The sequence below is a fragment of the Typopeltis vanoorti genome, chromosome 9 (assembly GCF_054136105.1).
Source record: "Typopeltis vanoorti isolate ZY-2024b chromosome 9, IOZ_Tvanoo_1.0, whole genome shotgun sequence".
Classification (NCBI taxonomy): domain Eukaryota; kingdom Metazoa; phylum Arthropoda; class Arachnida; order Uropygi; family Thelyphonidae; genus Typopeltis; species Typopeltis vanoorti.
Window position 1 is genome coordinate 59,503,456 of NC_143557.1, and position 24,655 is coordinate 59,528,110.

A 24,655-nucleotide genomic window follows, 5' to 3' on the forward strand; every position below is an offset into this window, starting at 1 on the left:
ATTTTCCTTGGATTAGAGTGCCAGTCTGTTATTATATTCTGATTTTTCTCTCCTTACTAGGCACTAGCCACTTTTCTAGCCTGAACTTTATATTTCTCATGTAACTGCTCTCCACCCCTCTCTTTATATGCTTTCCATAAATCTCTTTTTCTTATCCAATTCCCCTTTTGTCATCCATTTGACTTCAAATTGCTTTATCTTCTTCACTGGAGGTATACAATCTGTCATTGCTGTTAACACTTTTAAGAATCTACCATACGTTAATGACCCTCCACCCCACCCCTTGCTTTAAATTATTTTATCCACTGTATTGCTGCAAGCTGGTTTCTAAGTCTTTGATAACTTCTTTCTGTTTTGATACCTCCACATGCCTATTCATCCTCCAAGTCAGGACTGCATGGTCCCCCTCTCAATCCTCTGATGCTATGACCAAATCCAAAACTCTCAATCCTTCACCACATGCTGCCTAAGACAACTGTCTTAGGCAGCATGTGGTGCTACCCATGGAGCTATCATTATGGGGGGACTACAGCTATAGGGATATAAATGAAGTACCCCATAATGATCGCTCACTTTGCACTTGCCAAAAGTAATTTGCCTAAACATTTCTTGCTCATCACCATCTATATTTCCTTGTCTGTAGTAACATTCTGCCAAATATCTTGTCTTATAAACATCTATCTTACACCATATACTCTCAAAGCCATTAGTGTTATTTCCACTGAGATTCTCAACCATTACTATACTGCCCTGAGAGTGCACATATCATCTCCTATCATGAGTAACACTCCACCACCACATTTACCTTACCTATTCTGTTAAAATATGCTATGCCCTTCTTTTTCTATTCCTGTTAGAACATCCTCTTCAGTTAACCAAGTTTCACTGATACCAACAACTGCTGGAGAGACTGAGTCAATCAATGCCACAATCTCATGCTCTTTATTCTCCTAGAATTTATATAGAGAAAGACCAGTGTATTGCCAGTATTTGAAGAGACTGTTGTTTTCTGGACAAATGAGTGTGTCGGGACAGGGAAACTAGAATTGCACAGGTTGAATGCTGCAGGGATGTGTGGATAGTGGCTTGAGAAATGAGAGGGTGTACACTATATTACAGAGCCAAGCCAGGTGAAGTATGAGGGGAGTAATAATGACTATAAGAATACTGGCAATACACTGGTCTTTCTCTATATAAATTCTAGGAGAATAAAGAGCATGAGATTCATGAGAACATCAACCTCAAATGTCATGCTGTATAATTTAAACTTTCTCTCAGGTCATTTGTTCCAACCATTACTATCATCTCCTCCACACTTTGACCTGCTCTTCACTGCCATTGTCACACACACTGTATAGTTCCAATATTAAAGCACTCCTCTGATGCTCTACTCTTATGCACCCCAAATCATCGAATCTGCATATATGACACTCCGAACAGATTTATTCATTCTTCTCTCTCTCTCTGACATTACTGACTCTTACGGCTTCCAATTTCTTTCTCCTTTCTCTCCCACTCTCCCTCACCTCTCTATTCCTTGCTTTTGGAAATTGCAGAAAGACTCATGTCTTTCTGCAATTTCCTCTCTCCAACTGTCTTTCTTCTCTCACTTTCCTCTCTCTCTCCCTCCCTCCCTTGCTCTCACATGTTGTTATCTTAACCCTACTCTTGTTCCTCTCACACTAGCCAATCTCTTTATCCTCCCAAGATCTTCATTCACCCTCCTCAATCCAGTATTCATTCCTTCAACTCCGTTCTCAGGAGTTTTATTTCTCTTTCTACACATCCTGCTTTCAATTGATATTCACAAACACAATCATGGCTATCAGACAAACCATCTCCATCCATTAACCTGGAGAATGGAGAGAATGTTAAAGACCTACATATAGATTTAGTCCTTTAACATTCTCTCCATTCTCCAACACACTACTGGCAAAATCTGCCATTTCCAAAGCACTATCTCCACCACTACTAAATTCCAAGATCAAGACGCTCGTGTTTCCCAGCGCATCCCACTGCCTACATTTCATGAATACATACACATTTCTGACTCACACCTGCCACCTCTTTAAACATAATGGGATGTGTACATATGGCATGCACAGCAAGCTACATCAACCAAGTTATGAATAATGTAGTTTTTAAATGGGGAAGGCTAAGTGTAGTGGCGGCCTCCATGCTGAATATAATTGATACGTATGGAGACAATAAAATCCTAAGAAAATATCACACAATTATATAAAAAAAAAGTCAATTTGAATAGTGTAAACTTAAAAATCAATACTGTCACAAAATAAACACAATATCTTTCCTTACTACTAATATTTATCTTTTTTCAACAGCTTTTGCCATTCGTTGCATCCATCTTTGCACACTAGCAATCTCATTGCTCAAGACCTTAAATAATTTAAATTTGATAATTAATTTAATTTAATAAATTAATTTAATAATAGAAACTCAATAACATTCAGAATATTATGCTCAAAAATGATTTCTCCAAATAAAAAACACAACAGATCTGTGATTCCTGTAAGCCAGCTCTAAGAAACTATATGAAGAGTTCTAATTCCTTACATGTATAACATTTCTGAACTTGTTTCAACAGTCTTAAAGAAATCTAATTTGATACCGACAATTTTTGCAATTAACAACTCTCATCATGGCTACCTTCCTCTAAGGATAGATGGCATCCTCTGCAGTCATTTACCAAGTACCACATGATGATAATTTTCTTTATTTTGGACAAACTGGTCATTCTGTAGCAAAACAAATACAGTAGCATCAATATTAAATTGCTTATAATAAATCTGAGAAGTCTGACTTAGCACAATAGATACAATGCACAATCTTCTGGTCATGAACCCGATTGCTTCATTGATGTTACATTAAATATGAACATTTATTTAACAAGGGTATTGAAGCATTAAGTACACCATCTGAACTTAAAAACAAAATGATTGTATGTCTTTATCAAATATATGGGAAAGTTTCATTCTCCTTAGTCCTTGCTAGTTTTATAAGTATTATATTCAGATTTTGATGCAGTCACATTACATATACATATATACATTGGCTAATATTGTTTGCAATAATCCACTGTTAGCATTCTACCTTGTATGACCATTCCTACGCTGATGATGTCTGTTATATAAAAAAATGTTATTATAATTTCTTTTGTTTACATATTAAAAGTATACTCATTACATCAGGCATGATGCCTTTCACATGAGGACACGACTTGTGCATTCGTCAGGTCTGATATCCCAAGCCAAAGATTATTATGCCTGGAATGCCCTTAATATGATCTGCTTTGGCTCAAGATTTCCTTATCTCCCTGTGTTGTCTTCATTTTTACCTCTATTACTCTCCTAACTCTGATGACTTTACAAACCCATCTGACTATTTTTAAAAGTCAACTGCATAGTCTGATTTAACACAAATCAACCTACCAGAATTTCAGATAATCCTGATCATTCTTTCAAACACACTGCTGATGTTAGCTCACTTCTTGGTAGGCCTGATCATAACTTTGTCCATGTTTACTTTTATACAGATCATCCTTCTCTTAGTCAATCTCAGTGTTGCATTCTATGGCACTACAACAATACTAATTGGGATGACCTTTGGGATTCCATACCTTGTTTCCATTTTGATTATTGCTTCTATTCTTTTGATTCTAGCACCTGCTCTTATCTAATAACCAAAATTATTCTCATTAGTGTGAGTGCATTCATTCCCCACACCACTCACACCCATCATCATCTGATATGTACCTTCAAAGGGTGTACAGGATATTACGATAGTAATACATGCAAAGTTTATATCATTACTCACTTCTATCGACAAATTTCCTCCAAATTGATCTGTTAGGCCTATAGTTTGCATCCTGTTATCCACAGCTCACTGTAGAGAATGTTTTCAGTGATGTTGTATCCATAAAAATTGGACAAGACACCAATGGGCTAATGGACTCTTTACAGATGTTCTAATCTTTCCTCCAATTCTAGGCGGTACTTGATTTGGCATGAAAAAAGGACTATGACTATTGAACAATATTGCAACAAAGTTATTTAAAGTCATATTTGATTATTTTGTGGTGCTGTAGGCAAAGAATTCATTTTTATGGATGACAATGCCACACATCATACACAAGCAGTGGAGATACTTCTGGAGACCAAGGATAATAATCGAATTAAGTGGCCAGCATGCTCCCCTGTACTCAACCAATAGAACATGTTTGGGATGCAAAGGGAGATGTACTGCTGCTTGAAATTTTCCTCCAGAAAACAAACAAGGTCTTATCCTTGCTCTGAAGGCGGAGTGGGCCAGTTTGCCTCAAGAACTCCAGAATCAATTGACGTTAAGCATGTACAACATTGTGAGAGCTGCATCACAGTTTGGGGTGGACATATTTCATACTGAAATGTCTTTCCACATAGTTTTCTCTAGGCACTGTACATTAATTCCTTAACTGCATTCTAAGGAAAATTATAACTTTAATCAAAAGTGTGTTGCAATTTAATTTGTACAAAATTGATAGCATATTTTTTAATATAATTTATTAGTATGCTAGCAATAAATTTATGTCCGCATTTGGCTATAGTCATGAAAATTTTTCATATACAAGTAAAAATGTAGTTCGTCCTTAGCTTTTGGACACCAGTGTAGTAATATAATATATGTCGAATAACCTACTGTGCCCAAGATTGACATAAAAAAACTTGAACCATTCCATTTTGTTTCACTGAAGTCGAGTATTTATAGTTTGCACTGTCTCATTTCTTTCTTTTGGAATAATTGTATGATTTCATATGTACTACACATTTCTTATTGTTCCACTATTATGTTTTTGTTCCATTTTGTCTTCAGCAGCATAATGATTTTTCCTGTTGTAACCTTCACCTATTGGAGTTTTGCTATCAACTTTCACCAGAAGGTACCAGTGCTGACAATCTCTCCTCCTCCTGCATAGCTGAAGTTACATAATTTATAATTTTAGTTGATTTAAAAGCAGTTTAAAAAATTTTTTTTTATTATTTTTTTTAACATGACTGAACTGCCAATCCTACAATCAACTTTCCTCAGTTTATCTGGGCACAAGAGGTCAGTGTTATGATTATGAGTAAAGCTGGTTTGGATTAAAAAGTTTTTTTTTTTTAATTAAAAAAAATAATAATAAAACCCCTTAGTATCAATAAGATATCACCAAGAAAATCACTAGTGTTACCATATAAGTAGCAACTTTCAAATATTACTTATAAACTGAGAATAGGCTCAAGACTATACTGGTTTATTTAACACTCCTATGGAAGAGGTGATGTTTACTGTTTTTTCCTGATAATAATAATTTTTTTTAATCCACTGTTAGTTATTCTATATTAATGTTGATTTTTTTATATTTGGTATATTTCCTGATATTTTGTGAAATACTGCAATATTAATATACAGTATACATACAGTATATATATATATATTAATACAGTTTGTTCATTAATTCAGGATACTACAGAATGAACAAATGGAAAGAGAGGACAGCTATAGGGTGTCAATTTTTCCCAATTCTATCTAATTACTTTATGGAACATTTCAAACAATACATCCTGGAACATTTTTTCACCTAAACCATCGATTTGGTATGGATATGTTAATGATGTGTCTGCTGTATGGAACTCCTCCTTGTCCAATCTCCATGAATTTCTTGAAAAAATTAATTCAATAAACCTAAGAATCAAATTTATCCTGGATGTCATCATCATCAAATTCCTGATAGGTACCCCCTCAAGGAGAGTACAGGATATGATAGTACTGCATGAAAAACTCACAACCATTACTAACTACCTATCTACAAATTTTCTCCAAATCAATCTTACCTGTCCAGAATTCAATATTATCAGATCTTATATTTCTATCTTCTAAGGCACTTTTTAATGTATCAATCCAATTATGTCTTGGTCTTCATCAGGGTCGTTTTCCTGCCAACCCAAAGAACACTTGTTTTGCTAATCTTTCCTCTCCCATTCTGTTTAAGTGACAATACCACCTGAGATTAGCTCTTAACACATTCCTGGATGTTAACAATATTAAGTTCTTTCCTAATATCCTCGTTTTTAATATGACATTGCCAGTGATGCCATCTGTTCATTCCACTGATCTTTCTCAGGATTCTGATATCTGTGGTCTCTAGTCTATGGTCAAGTGTTTTATTTCTAACCCAGCTCTCAGTTGAAGTTCAGGGGTGATATAGCAAAGAATGCAAATACAACTCATATGATATTTGCAATGCTGAAACAAGAAACAACATCAACATGCAAGAATAAGGAAGTCATTTTTCCTCTTTATAAGCACCCCCTCCCCTTTATACAACCTCACATGGACTATTATATGCAGATCTGGTCTCCTGATTTTCAAGGTGATGAAGATAATACAGTGAAAACAGTACAAAGGGGAGTGTTAAAGATGATATTGGGACTGCAGACTGTAGATTATGGAGGAGACTGAGAATTTGTGGACTGCAGACACCAGCAAACAGGTGAAAGAAGAGTGATGTAAGAGACCTACAAGTTTCTGAAAGGGTCATACAGGATTCCAGTTCATTCTCAGCTTTCATGGGCATCCATGGAAGTTGAGAATGAATGCAGCCAAGAAAAGGAGATGGTGAGAGAGCTAAATTTTCTCTCATAGAGCAGGATGCAAATAGAACTGGCTTGCTTCTGGAGGTGGTGAGAGCATGTATGAACAAATGTCATGCCATTTCTTCAATTTGTTCATACATGCCATTTCTTCAATTTGTTCATGTATGAACAAATTGAAGAAATGGCATGACAGTTAGTATGGGCAATATGCGGCCTTCCTCAATGAATCCCTGACTCCCTGGAAGTCTAGTATTAATAATAAATGAACAACTAAAATATAACAAATATATGTATTATCTGCTGATGGACAAAAAATCAGTTATAAAAACTTACGGCCTCCTCTTTTGTCATTGCTGGTTGGCGAGCCATGAAAAGTGATGATAAATCAGCTTTAGTTTCTTGAGTGGACATCCATTTCTATAAAAGATTAAATTGGAAGAAAATTAGGAGAATGTTAGAATGAGGAGGAGAATGTTAAAATTTTCCAACATTCTGCACTCAGATATACAATGAAAAATAGCAAAATGTTAGATCATTTTTCTGTTCATTATTATATATAAAAAATTTCAATACATACCTAGAGAATATAACATTCTTTTAAGTATTATAATGTATACTCTTGCAACACCAAACTACCCAAAAGTCTTGTCCAAGGTCCATACTATCTGTGGTGCTATTTTAAAGAAAATTACTGCAGAAGACTATCTCCTGTAACTAACTATTTCTAAGCCCTATGAATTTATTACCATAACAGATGATAATAGTTTTTTTTAACTTATTTTTTAATGGAAGTGCATAAAAATGAATATCATCATCATCAAATTCCTGCCATGTACCCTCAAGGGGTGTACAGGATATGATAGTACTACACGAAAAATTTACATCATTACTAACTTCCTATCTACAATTTTCCTCCAAATCAGTTTGTTACTTGTCCAACATTATCAGATCTTATATTTCTATGGTCTAAGCACTTTGTACCGTATCAATCAACCTTTATCTTGGTCTTCCTTGTTTTGATAATCTTTCCTCGCCCATTCTGTTTAAGTGACCATACCACCTGAGATTAGCTCTGCTAATGCATTCATGGATGCTGACAATGTCAAGTTCTTTCCTAATATCCTCGTTTTTAATATGATATTGCTATTGATGCCATCTGTTCATGCCTCTAATCTTTCTCAGGACTCTCATATCTGCGGTCTTTGGTCAAGTGTTTTACTTCTGACCCAGCTCTCAGATCCATAAGTTAAAACTGGTTTGAAGACAGTCTTGTATACAGCTAATTTAGTGTTCCGACTAATTTCTCTCTTATTCGATATGAATTTATTCAATTGACTTCCTACCATACCAGCTATGTTGATTCTGTTGTCTATTTCTATATTCGATTTACCATCTTCACTAAAAATCGTGCCTAAGTAGCTGAAATGTTTTAATTGTTCCACAGGTTCCCCATTCAAAACACAGTTGACATTTTCAACTGATTCTACCTATTTTCATTGTTTTTGTCTTTTTATTGCTAACCTTCATACCATATCTATTACAACAGTTAATTCAATTTAGTCAGTGAATCTTGCAGAGTTGTAGCAGATTTATTCAGAAGTATAACATCGTCTGCATAAAGCAAAGAGCTGACATTAACATCTCCAATTTTGATATCATGTTTAATATCACTTTCCTTCATAATGTGATTCATATAGATCAGGCGTGGCCAACTTCATTCTATACGAGGGCCAATATATGATGAGTGGTAGCGTCACAGGCTGCACACTTTTAGACAGAATTTCCGTAAATAAACTCTGCATTTTTCCAAGGCAATAGTTATGTGTATTGAATTACTATATTTGTTAAATCATTTTACTACTGGGAGAACAATATAAAATATTTGATTGAATTTAAATATAAATTGTTAAATCAAATTTAATTACATATTTCTTGTTTTTTTTTACATTGAACACAACTTAATGAGAACACTGTGGGCGTTCATGTGTGGCAACAAGTTCATCAAAGTCGAATTTCAAAGATGACTAATAGCAAAATAGCTCGAAACTAATAGCTAAATTAATAATACATATAGTTTAATATACTTTTTATCCTCCCGGGGGGGGGGCACACAAAATCATGTTACGGGCCGCATGTGGCCTGCGGGCCTGCTGTTGGCCATCTATGATATAGATAATGAATAACAGAGGGGGTTAATGTACATCCTTGTCTAACACCAGATTTAACATTACACCATCTTCTTGTACTTCCTTCAATTTTAACTGCTGACTTACAACTCAAATAAAGACTAAGTATTGCTTGATATAATGCCCCATTGACACCATATAACTGTAGCATATTGAATAGCTTCTCTGTTGGCACCTTGTCATGTGCCTTTTCCAAATCGACAAAATTTAAATACAGATCTTTGTTATATTCCCATGATTTCTCCACTATTTGTCGTAAACCTGAATCCAGCTTGTTCTTCACCAAGCTTTTCTTCCACAATTCTTCTCAACCGTTTCTCAAGTACACTTGCATATATCTTACCAGGAACACTCAGTAGGGAAATACCTCTGTAATTCTCACATTTAGTTTTATTTCCATTTTTATATATGGGTACTATGAGAGCATTACTCCAATCATTGGGAATTCGTCATTCTGTCCAGGCATTCTCAACTATGCAGTGCAGCCAATGTAAGACTTTTATACAACCATACTTCAGCATTTCTGGTCGAATATCATCTACTCCTGCTGCCTTTCCAAATTTAAAGCCTTTGATGGCTTTTTCTACTTCAAGAATGGATATGTATTCCTGACTGCATGCCTGGTCAGTGTTTTTTACCACTGTGCTGTCATCACTGCTTGTTTCATTTAGCAGTTTTTCAAAGTAATTACTCCATACTTCAAGAATATCTTTTTCTCGCGTTTTCATGTCACCTTTATCATCTCTCACTCCTTTTACAGCACTCTTTCCTCCATTCCTAAGTGTCTTCAACAACCTCCAGAATACTAATTATATGAAGAGCCAAAGGCTTCAATTCGGTGACATGAACTTATTTAAGTTAAGGGATATTACATCCCATATTGTGTCTTAGTCGAATAAGAAACTCCAAGAGTTTCATGTTGAATATAGAAACTATATAAAGTTCGGCGATTCCAAGTGTAAGCAAATACCTGGATAGTGCAGCACCTGACCCATTTGGTAGTGAAAACTGAGGCAACTCATTGGAGCTTGCTCCACCCTTACTATGAGTTGCCTCAATTTGCACTACCAAATGGGTCAAGTGCTGCACTATCCAGGTATTTGCTTACACTTGGAATTGCTGAACTTTATATAGTTTCCATATTCAGCATGAAACTCTTTGAGTTCCTTATTTGCTAAGAAACAATATGGGATGTAATATCCTTGAACTAAAATACCTCCAGAATATTTTGCCACCTTCATGATATTTATTTTCTATGTTCCTGCCAAAGTCCTCCCATGACTTTTTAGCTAGTTTTAACCAGTGTTTAGCTTTCTTACATTTGTCTCTTTATTCTCTAAGAGCAAAGGATGACTTATTTCGCAGGAACTTTTGATATGCTTTCTTCTTTTCCTTCACTGCCTCTTTAACTTCCTGTGTCCACCATGGAGTTCTAATTTTTCTATCCTTGCAGACAGCTTCACCACATGCCTCTCTAGCTGAATCAATCAGGGTTTTCTTAAACGCTTGCCACTGAATCTCCAAGGTTTGGTTCCTGTTCTCAAACTCTTTCATTTTTTCTTCAATAATCTTTGTGTATGTTAGTCTACAGTTCACATCTGAGAGCTGCTCAAATTTTATTTGTTTTAAAACTTTCTTACATGTCATCCTTTTCAATATGAAATTCAATTTTATCCAGCTCAAGACTAAATAGTGATCACTTCCAATTTCAAATCCTCTGTACACCTGGTGTCCTGCACCAGGGAGAAAACATCACTATCAACAATAACATAGTCAATGAGACTTTTCTTATTCCTTGCCTCTTCTCTCCATGTGAATTTGTGCACATTTTTATGTTGGAACATGGTGTTAGTAATAACCAGTCCATGTCCTGAGCAGAAATCCAACAAGTATTTGCCATTATTATTAGCTTTGCTCTTTTCTCCAAATTTTCCCAAAATATTTTTGTATGTCTGACAATCATTTCCTACTCTGCTATTTAGATCCCCAACAGGGACCAACTTTTCCTTTTTCATTGTGTCAGTTGCTTTCTCTAAAGTCTCAAAACATTTCTCCACTTCTACCTTAGTAGAACCTTCTGTGGGACCATAGGCACAAATAAGTCTCATTGTTCAGTTCTCAATTCTGATATTTGCTCACATCACTCTACTTGAGCTGCCTGCCATTCAAGAAGATTAGCCTCGTATTTTGTGTTGAATACTATGGCTACTCTTTCCTTTCCTTGATTGTCATTGCCTGAATATAACATTTTGTATTTATTGCTAAGAAAGATTTCACCAATTTTTGTCTTTTTTGTTTCAGTCACCCCCTATTATGTCGATCTGGTACTTATCTAATTCCTCAGCTATCTCCATTTCTTTGCCATTCAGGCTTCTTATGTTGATACTACCAATCTTCAACTCTGGTGATATTGAGTTGGGGTGTGTTTTCTGATTTGTTCCAGTAGCTGACTTTTTGCTGTTCGCCCTGGTTCCCTGGCAGAAACAACGGGGGCTCTTGTTTAACCGGGCGACGCCCCAGCTGGCATGAAATTTTGTTATGTTGTACCATCATTTTTATTAACCAATAAGAATACAATTTAGTCAGCTAAATCCCAAATTGCCAGCCCACCCTCGTTCGTTCAGTATCCAGGTAGATACCCAACAGGGTGCACCAAGAGAAGGTGAGGATTGGACATTCGGTCAGAAGCCTTGGTTGGTTCTCTGCATTCCTTTAAAGGCTATGTGGAGGTCTCCTCTCAGTTATACAGCTTTGACCCCTTAAGCATCCCCATGTAATTATGGATTTTAAGTCACAAACTTAGGTTAAATTTAAGAAATGGACATGAATATCTTTTACTTGCGAAATGAAACATGCAATGTGCACGCACGCACGCACACACACACACACACACACACACACACACACACACACACACACACACACACACACACACACACACACATTCATGTCACTTTAATATATGATGAACCATATCTGTGCGGGTGTTTAATTTTTAGCATTGGAAGAAATATGAACATTTCAAGTTTATTTTTTATATTCTCTAAGAAATCAGTTATATTTATCTAAAGCAACTAACACTGCTAATTACCTAATATTGCAATAGCTGTAGTGAATGAGTAAGTGAATGACTGAGTGAATCACGAGAACTCCAAATTTTATCTGATAAATGTTAGAACGTTTGCTCTTTGTTTATTTATTTATTTTTTTTACAAGAATGTTTGTTATTAAAGATTGAAAACATTTACATTGCATCTCCAGCTTCTCATGGGTTGAGAGAATATTCTGCTCAAATATTATGAAATTTATTACTAACCTTATGTGGATTAATCAAAATATGTAGATATCCTATTATTATTAGAATTGTATGAGTACTGCAAGAACTATGCTCTCTTTTCCAGAAAAAGTAGAGGAAAGAAGCAGGAAAAATAATAAATTAAATAATAATATATCCTCTAATTGAAAAGATTCAGAAAAGACTGGCAACATGGTATAAACATTATACTTTAAATAAACCAACTTGCCCTGGAATCATAACAGGAGTGTTTGGAAAGGTATTCACTTGCTATATATCATTAGAACATGGTTAAATCATGCAAGACTTATAATGCAAACCAGCCCAACCTCAATAATATAATGGCCTAAGATCATTATATACAGTCTTCGACCACATCCATACAAAAGATCTGCGTTTCTCTCAATAATGATAATCGATTCTTCCTTCAGAGACAGTTGCCTCCAGACCCATCATCCATATTTTATAACATGACAATATGCTTGCTGACCATATTTAAATGAGAATCCAAGCCTGATTATAAATATTCTTAATTATAGTTAACAGAATTAGTGATTAGCAGTTGTCAACAAATATCTGTCTCAATTCACTGTGCATTTTATTATAATTGCTTAAACAGCAACTATAGACTACCACCACTGTATGTATTCTTATGCTGGTACGTCACTGATTCGAAGACTGTTGTATCCAATTACAACTATAATAAAGGGCATAAATTATCTAATATATCAATTTGTTGTTCCTATTAACCATATGGTAAGTTTTTTTCACATCAAAATTCTACCCATGAGAGGTTGTAAACCTATCAGTACCATGGGTGGGCTAAGGGTTATATAATCTGGAAGAAATCTCAATCTAGAGACCAAATATGGAATTTTTCAACCCACTTCAGGTTTCCAAGTATGAAACCGCCGATCAAAACAGGATGAGGCCACATACCAGATGACATTCATTTATCACTAAAGGAAATTCATAAACATCATCTATATCTCCAAGAGGGTTCAATCCCTCAACCTGTTAAGTGAGAGTAGTAGTGATGCTCGGCAAACCTATGTGTGTGTGTGTACTGGAGGGACCCAGAACTTTCCTCATTCTGCAGCCTGGCTGCCAAATAGCAAATGGGATCAAATGAGGCAATCATAAATCAGGAGATTCTCAAGCCAGCAAATAATAATGTTCCCACTTACCCTGCCAGACTGTGCCTGAAGGCTAAGTTTAGTATTATGGTGAGAGACAATCAATGCTGGCTATGACCAGATTTCCAAGTCCTTTCATTCTCTTCTCTTGTTCTATTTTGCTGCATACCCTTATGTTTTAATTAATTCTTCTATAATGCCAATTCATGAAATGTAAAATAATTACAGAAACATTTCAGATCTGTAACAAACTTCCCATTAAAACTACAATAACACACACACACACATACAAAAAAAAAATCTAAAGGAAAATACATTTACATATCCATTGTACCAATAAATGTAAACCTAAACATAAAGATAAACAATGTTTACTGTCACTTACTAACACCTACATCCACCCTATTAGGACTTCTAATCATCAATCAAAAATGTTGTCTGTAAAGACAACTATTCCATTTAAAGAAATTCCGACAGTACTTAAACAATCTTGTGATAAGGTAAGAAGAGCTTCAATAAAGCTTGCTACTTTTCAATCAGCAGGTACACCAGGGAGAGACTATCTAGACTTGCAAAGATGTCAGAGAGGAAAGTATATGATAGTCTGAACAAAATGGGCTGAATTCTATGTAAGAATCACAGAAATATCAGTCTTGTAAATCTTAGGCAAACCATATGACCGAAATTAGATGGTGAAAAAACTTGAGTTTCCATTTCAAGTCTACTGACCAATTCTGCATGCTGTGAAGAACTTGATGATTTATTCATGCATAGGCTAGGTGGGATCATAGACTAGCATGCGGTAGGTGAAAGAGTCTGTAAATGGAAAACATTTTAGAAACATGGTCTGCAGTGTTCATAACTGATGCATTGCCTTTGTATGCCTTGAGGACTGCTTTTGTTTATTTTTAAAGTATATACTGTTTTTGTCTCTAATTTGGTGAAGTTGCAAAAGATGATAAAAGAAGGGTAAATTTCAGTACACTTTAAAGGATAGCCCAACAGATTAATGACTAATTTTTCATTAGGTATAGAGATTTCTTCTTTAGACTTTCCATTGTATGGATATGAATTTTTTTTTTTTTTAAATTTAAGTTTTTTTTTACATGAAACAAAAGTTAAGTTGGATGAAAAGTTGTTCATATTGTCAATACTCTTTAAATCACTGTTAATTATCCTGGCAAGAGAGAAATGTAAGTTAAAGCACAGAGCTTACTTAGTTTGTAAATGGCCAATCTAGTAGAAAGTATTATTTCCTGATGGAGAGCAAGGGAAGCTTTGACAGATGCATTTAGCCTGCTTTGATCTAACATGTTCTACAATTATCCATATTACCCAGGAATAATTTGATTTTTTTTTAATTTTTTTAAAATTATTCATTTTATTTCTTACATTACTTCCATACAAGAGGTTACAAGGGCTCATATCAAATAAATGTTATTTGTGTAAGGTCTAATCACCTTAGACCACACACACCACAAGATCCTCTGAAAAAAGACAAAACTCCTACACAGATCTTCATATAAATATGAATGCTTATATACAGAAAGTGCTGAAGCAATACTTCACAGACCAAATCTAAACCGCAATGATGTTCTTACTATCCCTAAAGTATGGAAAATTGTCATACAAAATTGTGTAAAAATAACTTAACTGTAATTTAATTTTAATTTAATTTAATTAACTTAATTCAATTTAATCTAATTTAAGTTCAGGCCGCACCGCACCACTGCACACAAATTTGGATTCCATTGTACGTACGCACCTTATCCTTTGTGTCATTCCTAGTATTGTTCTACAGTACTGATGATGTCCTAAGATACCCAGGACAAAATATTTACGTAATAAAAAATCTACTACTGTGGTTCAAGTGTGTTAATTTTAGACATAACATTTATTTGCTGTTTTTTTAAAACAAGATTTTTTAAAAGATTTTCAAAAGCATTTTTTAAAAAGATGCAGAGGTAATAGATAATTTCAACTAGATGTCACAAGACTGTTTACGCACTTGCATCAGTCCGATTTCTTTAAATGGAACAAATGACTTTGTTCCATTTAAGAGATAAGTGGCTTCCCATAGCTATTCCAATTTTTTGGAATGGCTATGGGAAGTCACTTATCTTCCCCTTCTGTTGATCTTTTCATGGAAAACTTTAAAAAACAGTTCCTTGCTCAAATTGAACCAAAACCTTCTGTCAAGTGAAGATACATCAATGACACCTTTACAGTTTGTAAAAATGATGTATCTGATTTAAACCACTTTCCCTATTTCTCTCAATTCATTCCATCCAAAGATTTGATTCATATTAAAATTTGAGAGCACAAACAAATTTCTTGATGATCTAATCTCAAATCTCAAGAAAACTGGATAGTAGCATTTCATTGTACCTTTTCTTAAGTACACCCAATACCAGAGAATTTTCATGCTTCATCTTTTCATCATTCCTTCCAAAAATTAACCATAATTTACATTCTAAACAAGCTGTCTCTATTTTAAAAGATGAAGATAACCTAAAAGAGGAACTTCAGTATCTCTTGCCAGTATCTTGGTATCTCTTATGCCAACAGTCCTCGATGGATATGTCAAGAACACAACCAGAGAATACTGCTTGATGCTCCTCCCTATCAAATCCCAATATTCAAAACAGAGTCATTCTAATAAATCAATAAATCATAATATCAGTTTAGCTTACAAATCTATTCAAATTGCATGTAGTGTCCATAGATCTCTTTCTCTCTCCATAAAAAAAATAAAAAAATAATAAATTTTGGTAGCAATCCTCTCTGTAAGCATTTGGGAGTTTATAGAATTCCAATAAGCAGAAGTTTTGAAATAAGAAAAAAAAAAGAAAAAAAAAAAAGAAAAACTTCAATGATTTTGAATACAGAAGAGAAGAAAAATATGGACTTACTCATCATTCATCTGCCACAATCATTGGGATACACCATCATGCACTACTTAGAGGACAATTTCCTTTTATGGCATATCAAAGAATCTATTGCAGCCATTCACCATGTGGCCCTTCAACAAAAACCAGGGAGACTCATCTTATATAATGTCTGAATATCATTAAAAAGATCTCTCAACATACTAGAATTCAACTTTTTCAATAATCATCTCCAGTCTATCCAAAGAGACAGCTGACACATGCCACAAAATCACTGGTCTCATTGATTATTTCTGTTTTAACAGTTCATCTGAGGTCTGTTTTGATTTTTTTTAATCATCTCTCTCTACCTTCCCTATCACCCTCAAGAAGCTATTTGTCCATAGTGCATGAAACGAGTTGGTGCATAATCTACTTGTACATAATAATAATGAATAATATATCAAACAAATTTCCTTACTAAACTTGTTATAAATTTCATTTCAACATGTACAATATTGATCAGAAAAAGGAAGGAGTAACTATAATATTTTCAGGATACAAGAAGCCACAGGAAATTAAATATTGCTTAATGAAGCAATAAAGACATATCATATTCAATAGAAAAATATGTTTGAAAATTTTATAACAAATCAAAGTTGAGCAGTTCTCAAAGGTGAAAACTGTAATCTCAAATATATAAATATATTTTTAAAAAAAGCAGATGCATTTGAAAACAAGAAATTAAAAGTCTTGGAGACTTTCAATGGCAAACACTGCCACTGAGAGTCCATTTTGCCAATTACAGTATATTACACTCTTCATTCTCTGTTGATACATTCTGCATTATGCAACTCACCAAAACTTCCAGAATATCTACTTCTACAACCATGTAATCTGATTGCCCAACAATTCTTTAGTAATTAGCTAATTTTGTTAACTTCAATACTTGCAAAATTCAATTCTGCGTTATTTTATAAAGACCAAAAAAAAAAAAAAAAAAAAAACCTTCTATCTAACAGTTTAATTCTGATATCAGTCAAAATGTCTGGATGAGATTTCTATTTTTGAGATAACAGAATTTCAAATGTTTCTTGGCATGAACACACACACACACACACACACACACACACACACACACACACACACACACACACACACACACACACACACACACACAACAGGCATTCCTCCTAAGTATATAAGAAATTGCATTTTCTTTTTCATTTCCGGCATTACTTTACTTATAAAACAACTGTTAACTCTACAAATCATAAATCTGTCCAACTCTGAACACTACTCATATTTGGCTTAGTGTTCTAAAAGATTCTTCTACTGATTCAATACAGAAGATAGTAATTAGGTTGTTTAATGATCTATTTCTCACCAATTTGCTGCACTCACTTTCACATAGACTTTTAGTTTTCTCCATATATTCAATGTTAAATCGAATATCAATTTAAAATATTAAACACATATAGTATTACGGTTACTATATCTTTTCACGGTTGCAACTTGCTCTCAGAAGAAACTTTTCACTTCCTCATTCAAGCCTCTATATTTCTGTCCTTTGAAACAGCCTCTCCTCTTATGTAATTCCTTTAAAAAAAATAATTTGTATATCTTCAAATTTTACAGTACAAAAAGAAGCAACAGCCAGTTCATTTATGTATGCTGTATTTCAAATGCTTTGAAAATGAAAATTTACCTTCAAATCTGCTCCTGTTCTGGAAACTGACTGAGCTGTTCTGGTAAAATCCACTGCAATAACATCATCCCACCCCTGGAATTTTGACTTGAATACCTGAGGTTCTGTCCTAGAAGAAAATTTAGAGATGAAACAAATATATTAATGAGAATACGAACTAAAAGATCACTGCTGTCACCACATTTTTTAACACTTAATTTCAGTGAGAATCATTAGCCAAAATTCTATTTTTCTGTAGAGTTTTTAAAAAATCTATATCTTGTTATTTTAACCAATGGAAACTCAGTTTCCAGAACAAAATCAGTCAATTGATGAACATAACAATTAAGGAAATGATTTCAGATGATCAGTTTCTAGCTGATCATATTTTCATATTTTAAGATAAATCATAAGGTTAACTGAGTTACCAACTTCTAAGACACTCGATTTCACTTGTATATTTTAATAGAAAGAAGGTTCTAAATGTTTCTATATTATCACTAACAGTGTCCTTACAAAGTTTACAAGACTAGTGAAATGCATAATAAAAGTTCTGGAAACTTCTAATAACATGTGGACAGACTTATGTGTTCGTCGAACATGTTGTTTATTAATTTAACGGTATAATAGAACACAGAAACTAAGTAAATAATTAATTTATTAACTTGATGCTGATATTTCGCTGGTATTATAACCAGCATCTTCAGAGCACAAAAACACTGTTTGTCACAATACGCGAGACTAAAACAACATGGTGTACTTAAACAAAATTGTAGCAGCAACACAAAGACTAGAGTCCTGATTTTGGCGCCCTCTATCTGAAAAAAAAAACAAAAAAAAACAACGCTATCATATATTACTAGAGTCTAGTAAGTCAAACCTACTACGGTCAAACAGGAAGAATTGTGAATATCCGCATCAATGAACATAAATGATACGTCCGGAAATATCATTATGGGAAGTCGGGCCTAGCAGACCATGCTCTGGATACCGCTGCACACAGGAGCAACTGGAAAAACACAAAAGTACTACACAGAAACCCATATAAATCAGAGAGATTGTTCTTAGAGGCGACAGAAGCCCTAAAACACACTCCAAATCTCAACAAATATGGCTGTATTAACTTGCCGAAGATCTGGGAGACAGCCATATTAAGAAAAAACTAGCACTTTTCTAGGACTCTAGTAATATATGATAGCGTTTTTTTTTTTTTCAGATAGAGGGCGCCAAAATCAGGACTCTAGTCTTTGTGTTGCTGCTACAATTTTGTTTAAGTACATCATGTTGTTTTAGTCTTGCGTATTGTGACAAACAGTGTTTTTGTGCTCTGAAGATGCTGGTTATAATACCAGCGAAATATCAGCATCAAGTTAATAAATTAATTATTTACTTAGTTTCTGTGTTCTATTATACTGTTAAATTAATAAACAACTTCTAATAACAGTTACTTTTGATTACTGTAATATTATAGAATGGATTACTAATGCAATGCTAGTGAAATGGAGGTCTGATATAGTATAAGAGACTTCTAAATGTCATGTGGATAAGGCCCTGGTTCCTATTCAAGATGCCTTCAGGGCATATAACTCCAGTTGATACTTTGAAGATCCCTAACACAACAGAGGGTCTTCCAAATATGTCACAAGGAGCAGATGACTGGGGTGCTTAAGGATCAAAGCTGTATAACTGAGAGGAAACTTCCATATAGCCTTTAAAGGAATGCAGAGAACTGACCAGGGCTTCTAACCAAATGTCCAATCCTCACCTTCTCGTGGTGCACCCTGTTAGGTATCTACCTGGATACTGAACGAATGAGGATGGGCTGGCAATTTGGGATTTAGCCAACCAAATTGTACTCTTATTGGTGTAAACCAAAATATAAAATGATGGCAACATGAGAGAATTTCATGCTGGCTGGGGAGTCACCCGGTTAAACAAGGCCCTCATTGTTTTCGTCAGGGAACTAGGGCAAACAGCGAAAAGTCAGCTACTGGAACAAATCCTAAAACCCACCCCAACTCAATATCACCAGAGTTCAAGATTGGTACTATCAACATAAGAAGCCTGAATGGCAAAGAAATGGAGCTAGCTGAGGAATTGGATAAGTACCAGATCGACATAATAGGGGTGTAAACTGGTTGTTATTACTTGCTATTTATAAGCCACCGTTATTATTAATTTTATATATATTCCTTTCTATCCATAGTATCCATATCTTAGTATCCACAATTCTATGCCTATGAATACTAGAAAATTTATTTGATAAGACTGCACCACCAGTATTTTTTAATTGGCCAAAAACTCAGTAATACGGCCAGTTGATTTCTCTCTCTCTCTTCTCTAACACAAATTCCTTCAGTAAAACTTTACACAAACAGTCGTAGTCTATTTTGCACTTAACTATACGCTTTGGCTATCTTACTTGGTTTCCCGCTCTTAAGTTTGAGTTTATTTAGGAACAGTGCATTGTAAATTAAACAATCAGGCGGCACTCTATTGACATATAATTAAAACACATTTATTTACATAAAAAAAAACGAAGTACATTAAATAAGCGATAGGGAGGTTACTCTCTCTTTCTCTACCTATCCATATATACATTTAGTATAAAGAAACAAACCTTCCATTTTTAATATTAAATGACTATACAATGTAATTACTCTGTTACTTCTATGCTTAAAAAAATCAAATTGCCGAGACTAATTTACTCATAAAGAGATTAGCTAGCTATGGCAAGTTATCTTACAATTTATATTCCAGTTAACAACAAATCGAGGACTCTCTTATAGATATTTCTTATCAGTCCATATTTCTTATAAGAAATATGGACTGATAAGACATATCTCCTAGATTACGAAAAGAATGTACATAAAAGGATGTAACATACTTATAGAGGCTCTTTGTCATGACACCTTCCAAAGGTCTCCTGCATCAAAGTCTCTATGGTTTTTCTTTCATCTCAGGCCTTAGGTTTCCGTCTGGAGAGTCTTGTTTCAGGGGGCATTTCGTCGGAATATTGGTGGGTTTTGGACTGCAATCTTCCTGGTACTCAAAAGCTCATGCAAGAAGTTTCAGCATACAGGCTTGAAGATCGTTCTGCAGCTTTTGACTTCCTGCAGCAATAGGATATCCTCTCACAACAGGATATCTGACCGGCACTTGGCTTTACATCGGCTGTTCTCTCAATTTTCCCTCTGGCTTGGGTTTGCTATAAGTCTGGTGTCCTCTGGGTCCGACTGTTTCTGGTTCTCTGCCGACTGCCACGCTTTGGTAACAGCGCTTCACCTCTCCTGCTTCATAATTGTGGCTTGCCTCCCTTCTTGATAATTGTGCCTCGCCTCTCCTTTCTTCGGTAACTGGACCTGGACTCTCCTCACGATGTTCAGCTCAGCCCCCTTTTATTTTCGCCTTCTCGAGACCTTGCACCAAAGGTTGTAAACCCCAAGGAAATCGGCAGTTCTCCTTGATCTTTTTGTTAAGGCCGAACCTTTCTTTCTTCTCCTCTGTGTACTCTTTTTTTCTTGTCTTGTCGGGCAGCGGATCTTTTTGATACTAGCTTTGAAGGTGTTCATTCGCAGAGCTCACAAACAACTTTCTCACACACTTAATTGTAAACAACTTTCTTTTGTTCTTATACATAGCTATTATACAAAGTTCCGATGGCAAAACATTGCCTTTGTTTTTGACATTCTAAAAACTTTAGTTAAAACAGTAAATACAATCAATTCCTATAGGGTTATTTACATTAATATTTAACATAAAACATAAAGAGACAAATAAGGTTATTTCTGTAACATTCTCATCAGACTTGACCTCTGAAAAATTGATGTAAAGCACTGGTATTTCTAAGCTACATTGAGTTTTACAGGGGTGATTGAAACAAAAAAGGCAAAAACTGGTGAGATCTTTCTGAGCAATAAATACAAAATGTTATATTCAGGCAATGAAAATCAAGAAAAAGAAGGAGTAGCCATAGTATTCAACACTAAATATGATGCTAATCTTCTTGAATAGCAGGCAGTCTCAAGTAGAGTGAGGGCAAATATGAGAATGGGGAACTGAACAATGTATTTGTGGCTATGAACCCACAGAAAGTTCTACCAAGGTAGAAGTGAAGGAATTTTTGAGAGAAAGCAACTGACACAATGAAAAAGTTAAAGTTGGTCTTTGAAGGAGATCTAAATAGCAGAGTAGGAAATGATTGTCAGACATACAAAAATCTTTTGGGTAAATTTGAAGAAAAGAGCAAAGCTAATAAAAATGGTAAATACCTGTTGGATTTCTGCTCAGAACATGGGCTGGTTATTACTAACACAATGTTCCAACATAAAAATGTGCATGGAGAGCAGGGGCTAGGAATAAGAAAAGTCTCATTGCCTGTGTTACTGTTGATAGGGATTTTTCTCCATAGTGCAGGACACTAGAGTGTACAGAAGATTTGAAATTGGAAGTGATCACCATTTAGTCTTGAGCAGGATAAAATTGAATTTCATTATGAAAAGAAAAACATGATAGAAAGTTTCTGAACTCCATAGTGGACACAGGAAGTTAAAGAGGCAGTGAAGAAAAAGAAGAAAGCATATCGAAAGTTCCAGACGAATAACTCAACTTGTGCTCTTAGAAAATACAGAGACAAATGTAAGAAAACTAAACATGTAAAACTAGTAAAGCTAAAGTCATGGGAAGACTTTGGGAACATAGAAAATAAATATCAATTAGGTGGCAAGATATTCTGGAGGTTGTTGAAGAAGCTCAGAAATGGAGCAAAGACTGCTGTAAAAAGAATTAGAAATGATAAAGGTGACATGAAAAGAGAAAAAGATATCCTTGAAGTATGTAGTAATTACTTCGAAAAATTGCTATATGAAACAAGCAGTGATAATGACAGCACATTGGTAAAAAAATACTCAAGAGACATGCAATCAGGAATACATATCCATACTTGAAGTTGAAAAACCCATCAAAAGCCTAAAATCTGGAAAGGCAACAGGAGTAGATGATATTCGATCAGAAATGCTCAAGTATTATTATTATTATTAAACAAGACCTCATGGAGTCAAAGACTCATCTAGGAGGTCATTTTATCTCACACACATCTCATCATACCGCGTCTTAAACACATTCAAACTCCTTGCAGACACCACACTCTCAGGCAAGGCATCCCAATCACTCACAACTGAGCACGAAAAAACCTGCCTCTCACTCCCCTACTCACACCCTCTTTATACAGATTCCAGGGATGACCTCTGGTTCTCCCGTGATCTCCCACTATTCTCTGTAGAACTTCTCCACCATTGATCCTATAACAACCCCTTACCAACTTGTAGGTCTCTATCATATCTCCCCTCTTCCTTCTCTCCACTAGACTCTGCAAATTACATCTTTTCAATCTTTCCTCATACTTGACATTCCAGAGGTCAGAAACTACCTTAGTCGGTCGCCTTTGGACCCTTTCCAGCATCTCTTCATCCTTCTGAAAACTAGGTGACCAAATCTGGGCACAATAGTCCATGTGTGGCCTAATCAAAGCCTTATACAATGGAAAAAGAATCTCCCTACTTCTACACGTCAGTGTCCTCCGCATCATTCCCAGAAGTCTTTGTGTTGTCTTCACAATTTTGGTGATGTGTCCCCTAAATTTTAGATCCTTATCCACTATCACCCCCAGATCTCTTATTTCCTCTACTTCCAACAATATATTCTCACCAAGCATAAATTCTGCATCCCATCTTTGTTTTCCAAATTTTAAAACCTTACATTTTGCAACATTGAACTCACATCCCCATTTGCTTGCCCAATCACTCAATTTATTCAAGTCTTCTTGAAAGGCCACAACATCTTCACTACTCTTTATGGTTCATCCCAACTTTGCATCATCTGCAAACAACTGAATATCTCCATCCAAATCTTCGCCAATATCATTAATATACAAGTTAAATAGTAATGGCCCTAAAACAGATCCCTGAGGCACTCCACTAGTGACTTTCCTTTTCCTGGATATTGCACCCCCATACACAACTTGTTGATACCTATCACATAGCCAGTCTCCAATCCAATGCACTAATCTAATATCCAACCCCATCTGCTCTAGTTTGACTGTCAACTTATCATGAGGTACTCTATCAAAAGCTTTTGCGAAATCCAAGTATATTACTGTGTATCCATCTCCTCTGTCCAAGGAAGCAGTCACTTTATTGTAATAAGTAAGTAGATTACTAAAACACGACCTCCCTTTAGCAAATCCATGCTGTCCATCAAAGATTATACCATTGCTGTCAACCCAACTTTGGATCCTAGTTCTCACAAGCTTCTCCAACAACTTAACCACAACACCTGACACACAGATAGGCCTATAGTTTGATGCTTGAGTTCGATCACCTCCTTTATGAAGTGGCACAATCTTGCCCTCCTTCCACTCTTTAGGGACTTGACCAAGTGCAAGACTCGTATTAAAAAAATATGTCAAGGCAGGTGTCAACTTTCTGGTACATTCCTTCAGAATACGCAGTGATATATTATCAAGTCCCACAGCCTTATTTACATCTAGTTTACTCAACTCCCCAAACACCTCTTGCTCACTTACAGTCAGTCTCTCCTCCCCATCATCAACTGCTCTTAATCTCTCCATGAAGTCACATTCACAAGATTGAAAGATCTGTATGAACTGCTCATTAAGTATCTCCACCACACATTCTGCAACAGCTGTCTTTATACCATTTCCTCCAATCAATGTCATCCTTCCATAATCATTCTTTCTTTTGCTGGCTACATATCGAAAGAACTCCCTAGGATTCTTTTTAGCTTCATTAGCTAACTGCTGTTCATACCTCTCTTTAGCTACTCTCACCAACC

At 35.2% G+C, this 24,655-nt stretch overlaps 1 protein-coding gene across 2 annotated transcripts in view; it reads right to left on the reverse strand.

Moving 5' to 3' along the window:
* The window catches only part of fliI (FLII actin remodeling protein), a 437,463-nt gene that overhangs the window by 131,623 nt on the left and 281,185 nt on the right, over positions 1 to 24,655 (reverse strand). For both annotated transcript variants that reach the window (XM_090398141.1, XM_090398140.1), the window contains exons 22-23: positions 17,825 to 17,933; positions 6,966 to 7,049 (exon numbers count right to left, since the gene is read on the reverse strand). In XM_090398141.1, coding sequence (XP_090254267.1) covers positions 6,966 to 7,049; positions 17,825 to 17,933 — 193 coding nt within the window. The remainder of the gene's footprint in view (positions 1 to 6,965; positions 7,050 to 17,824; positions 17,934 to 24,655) is intronic.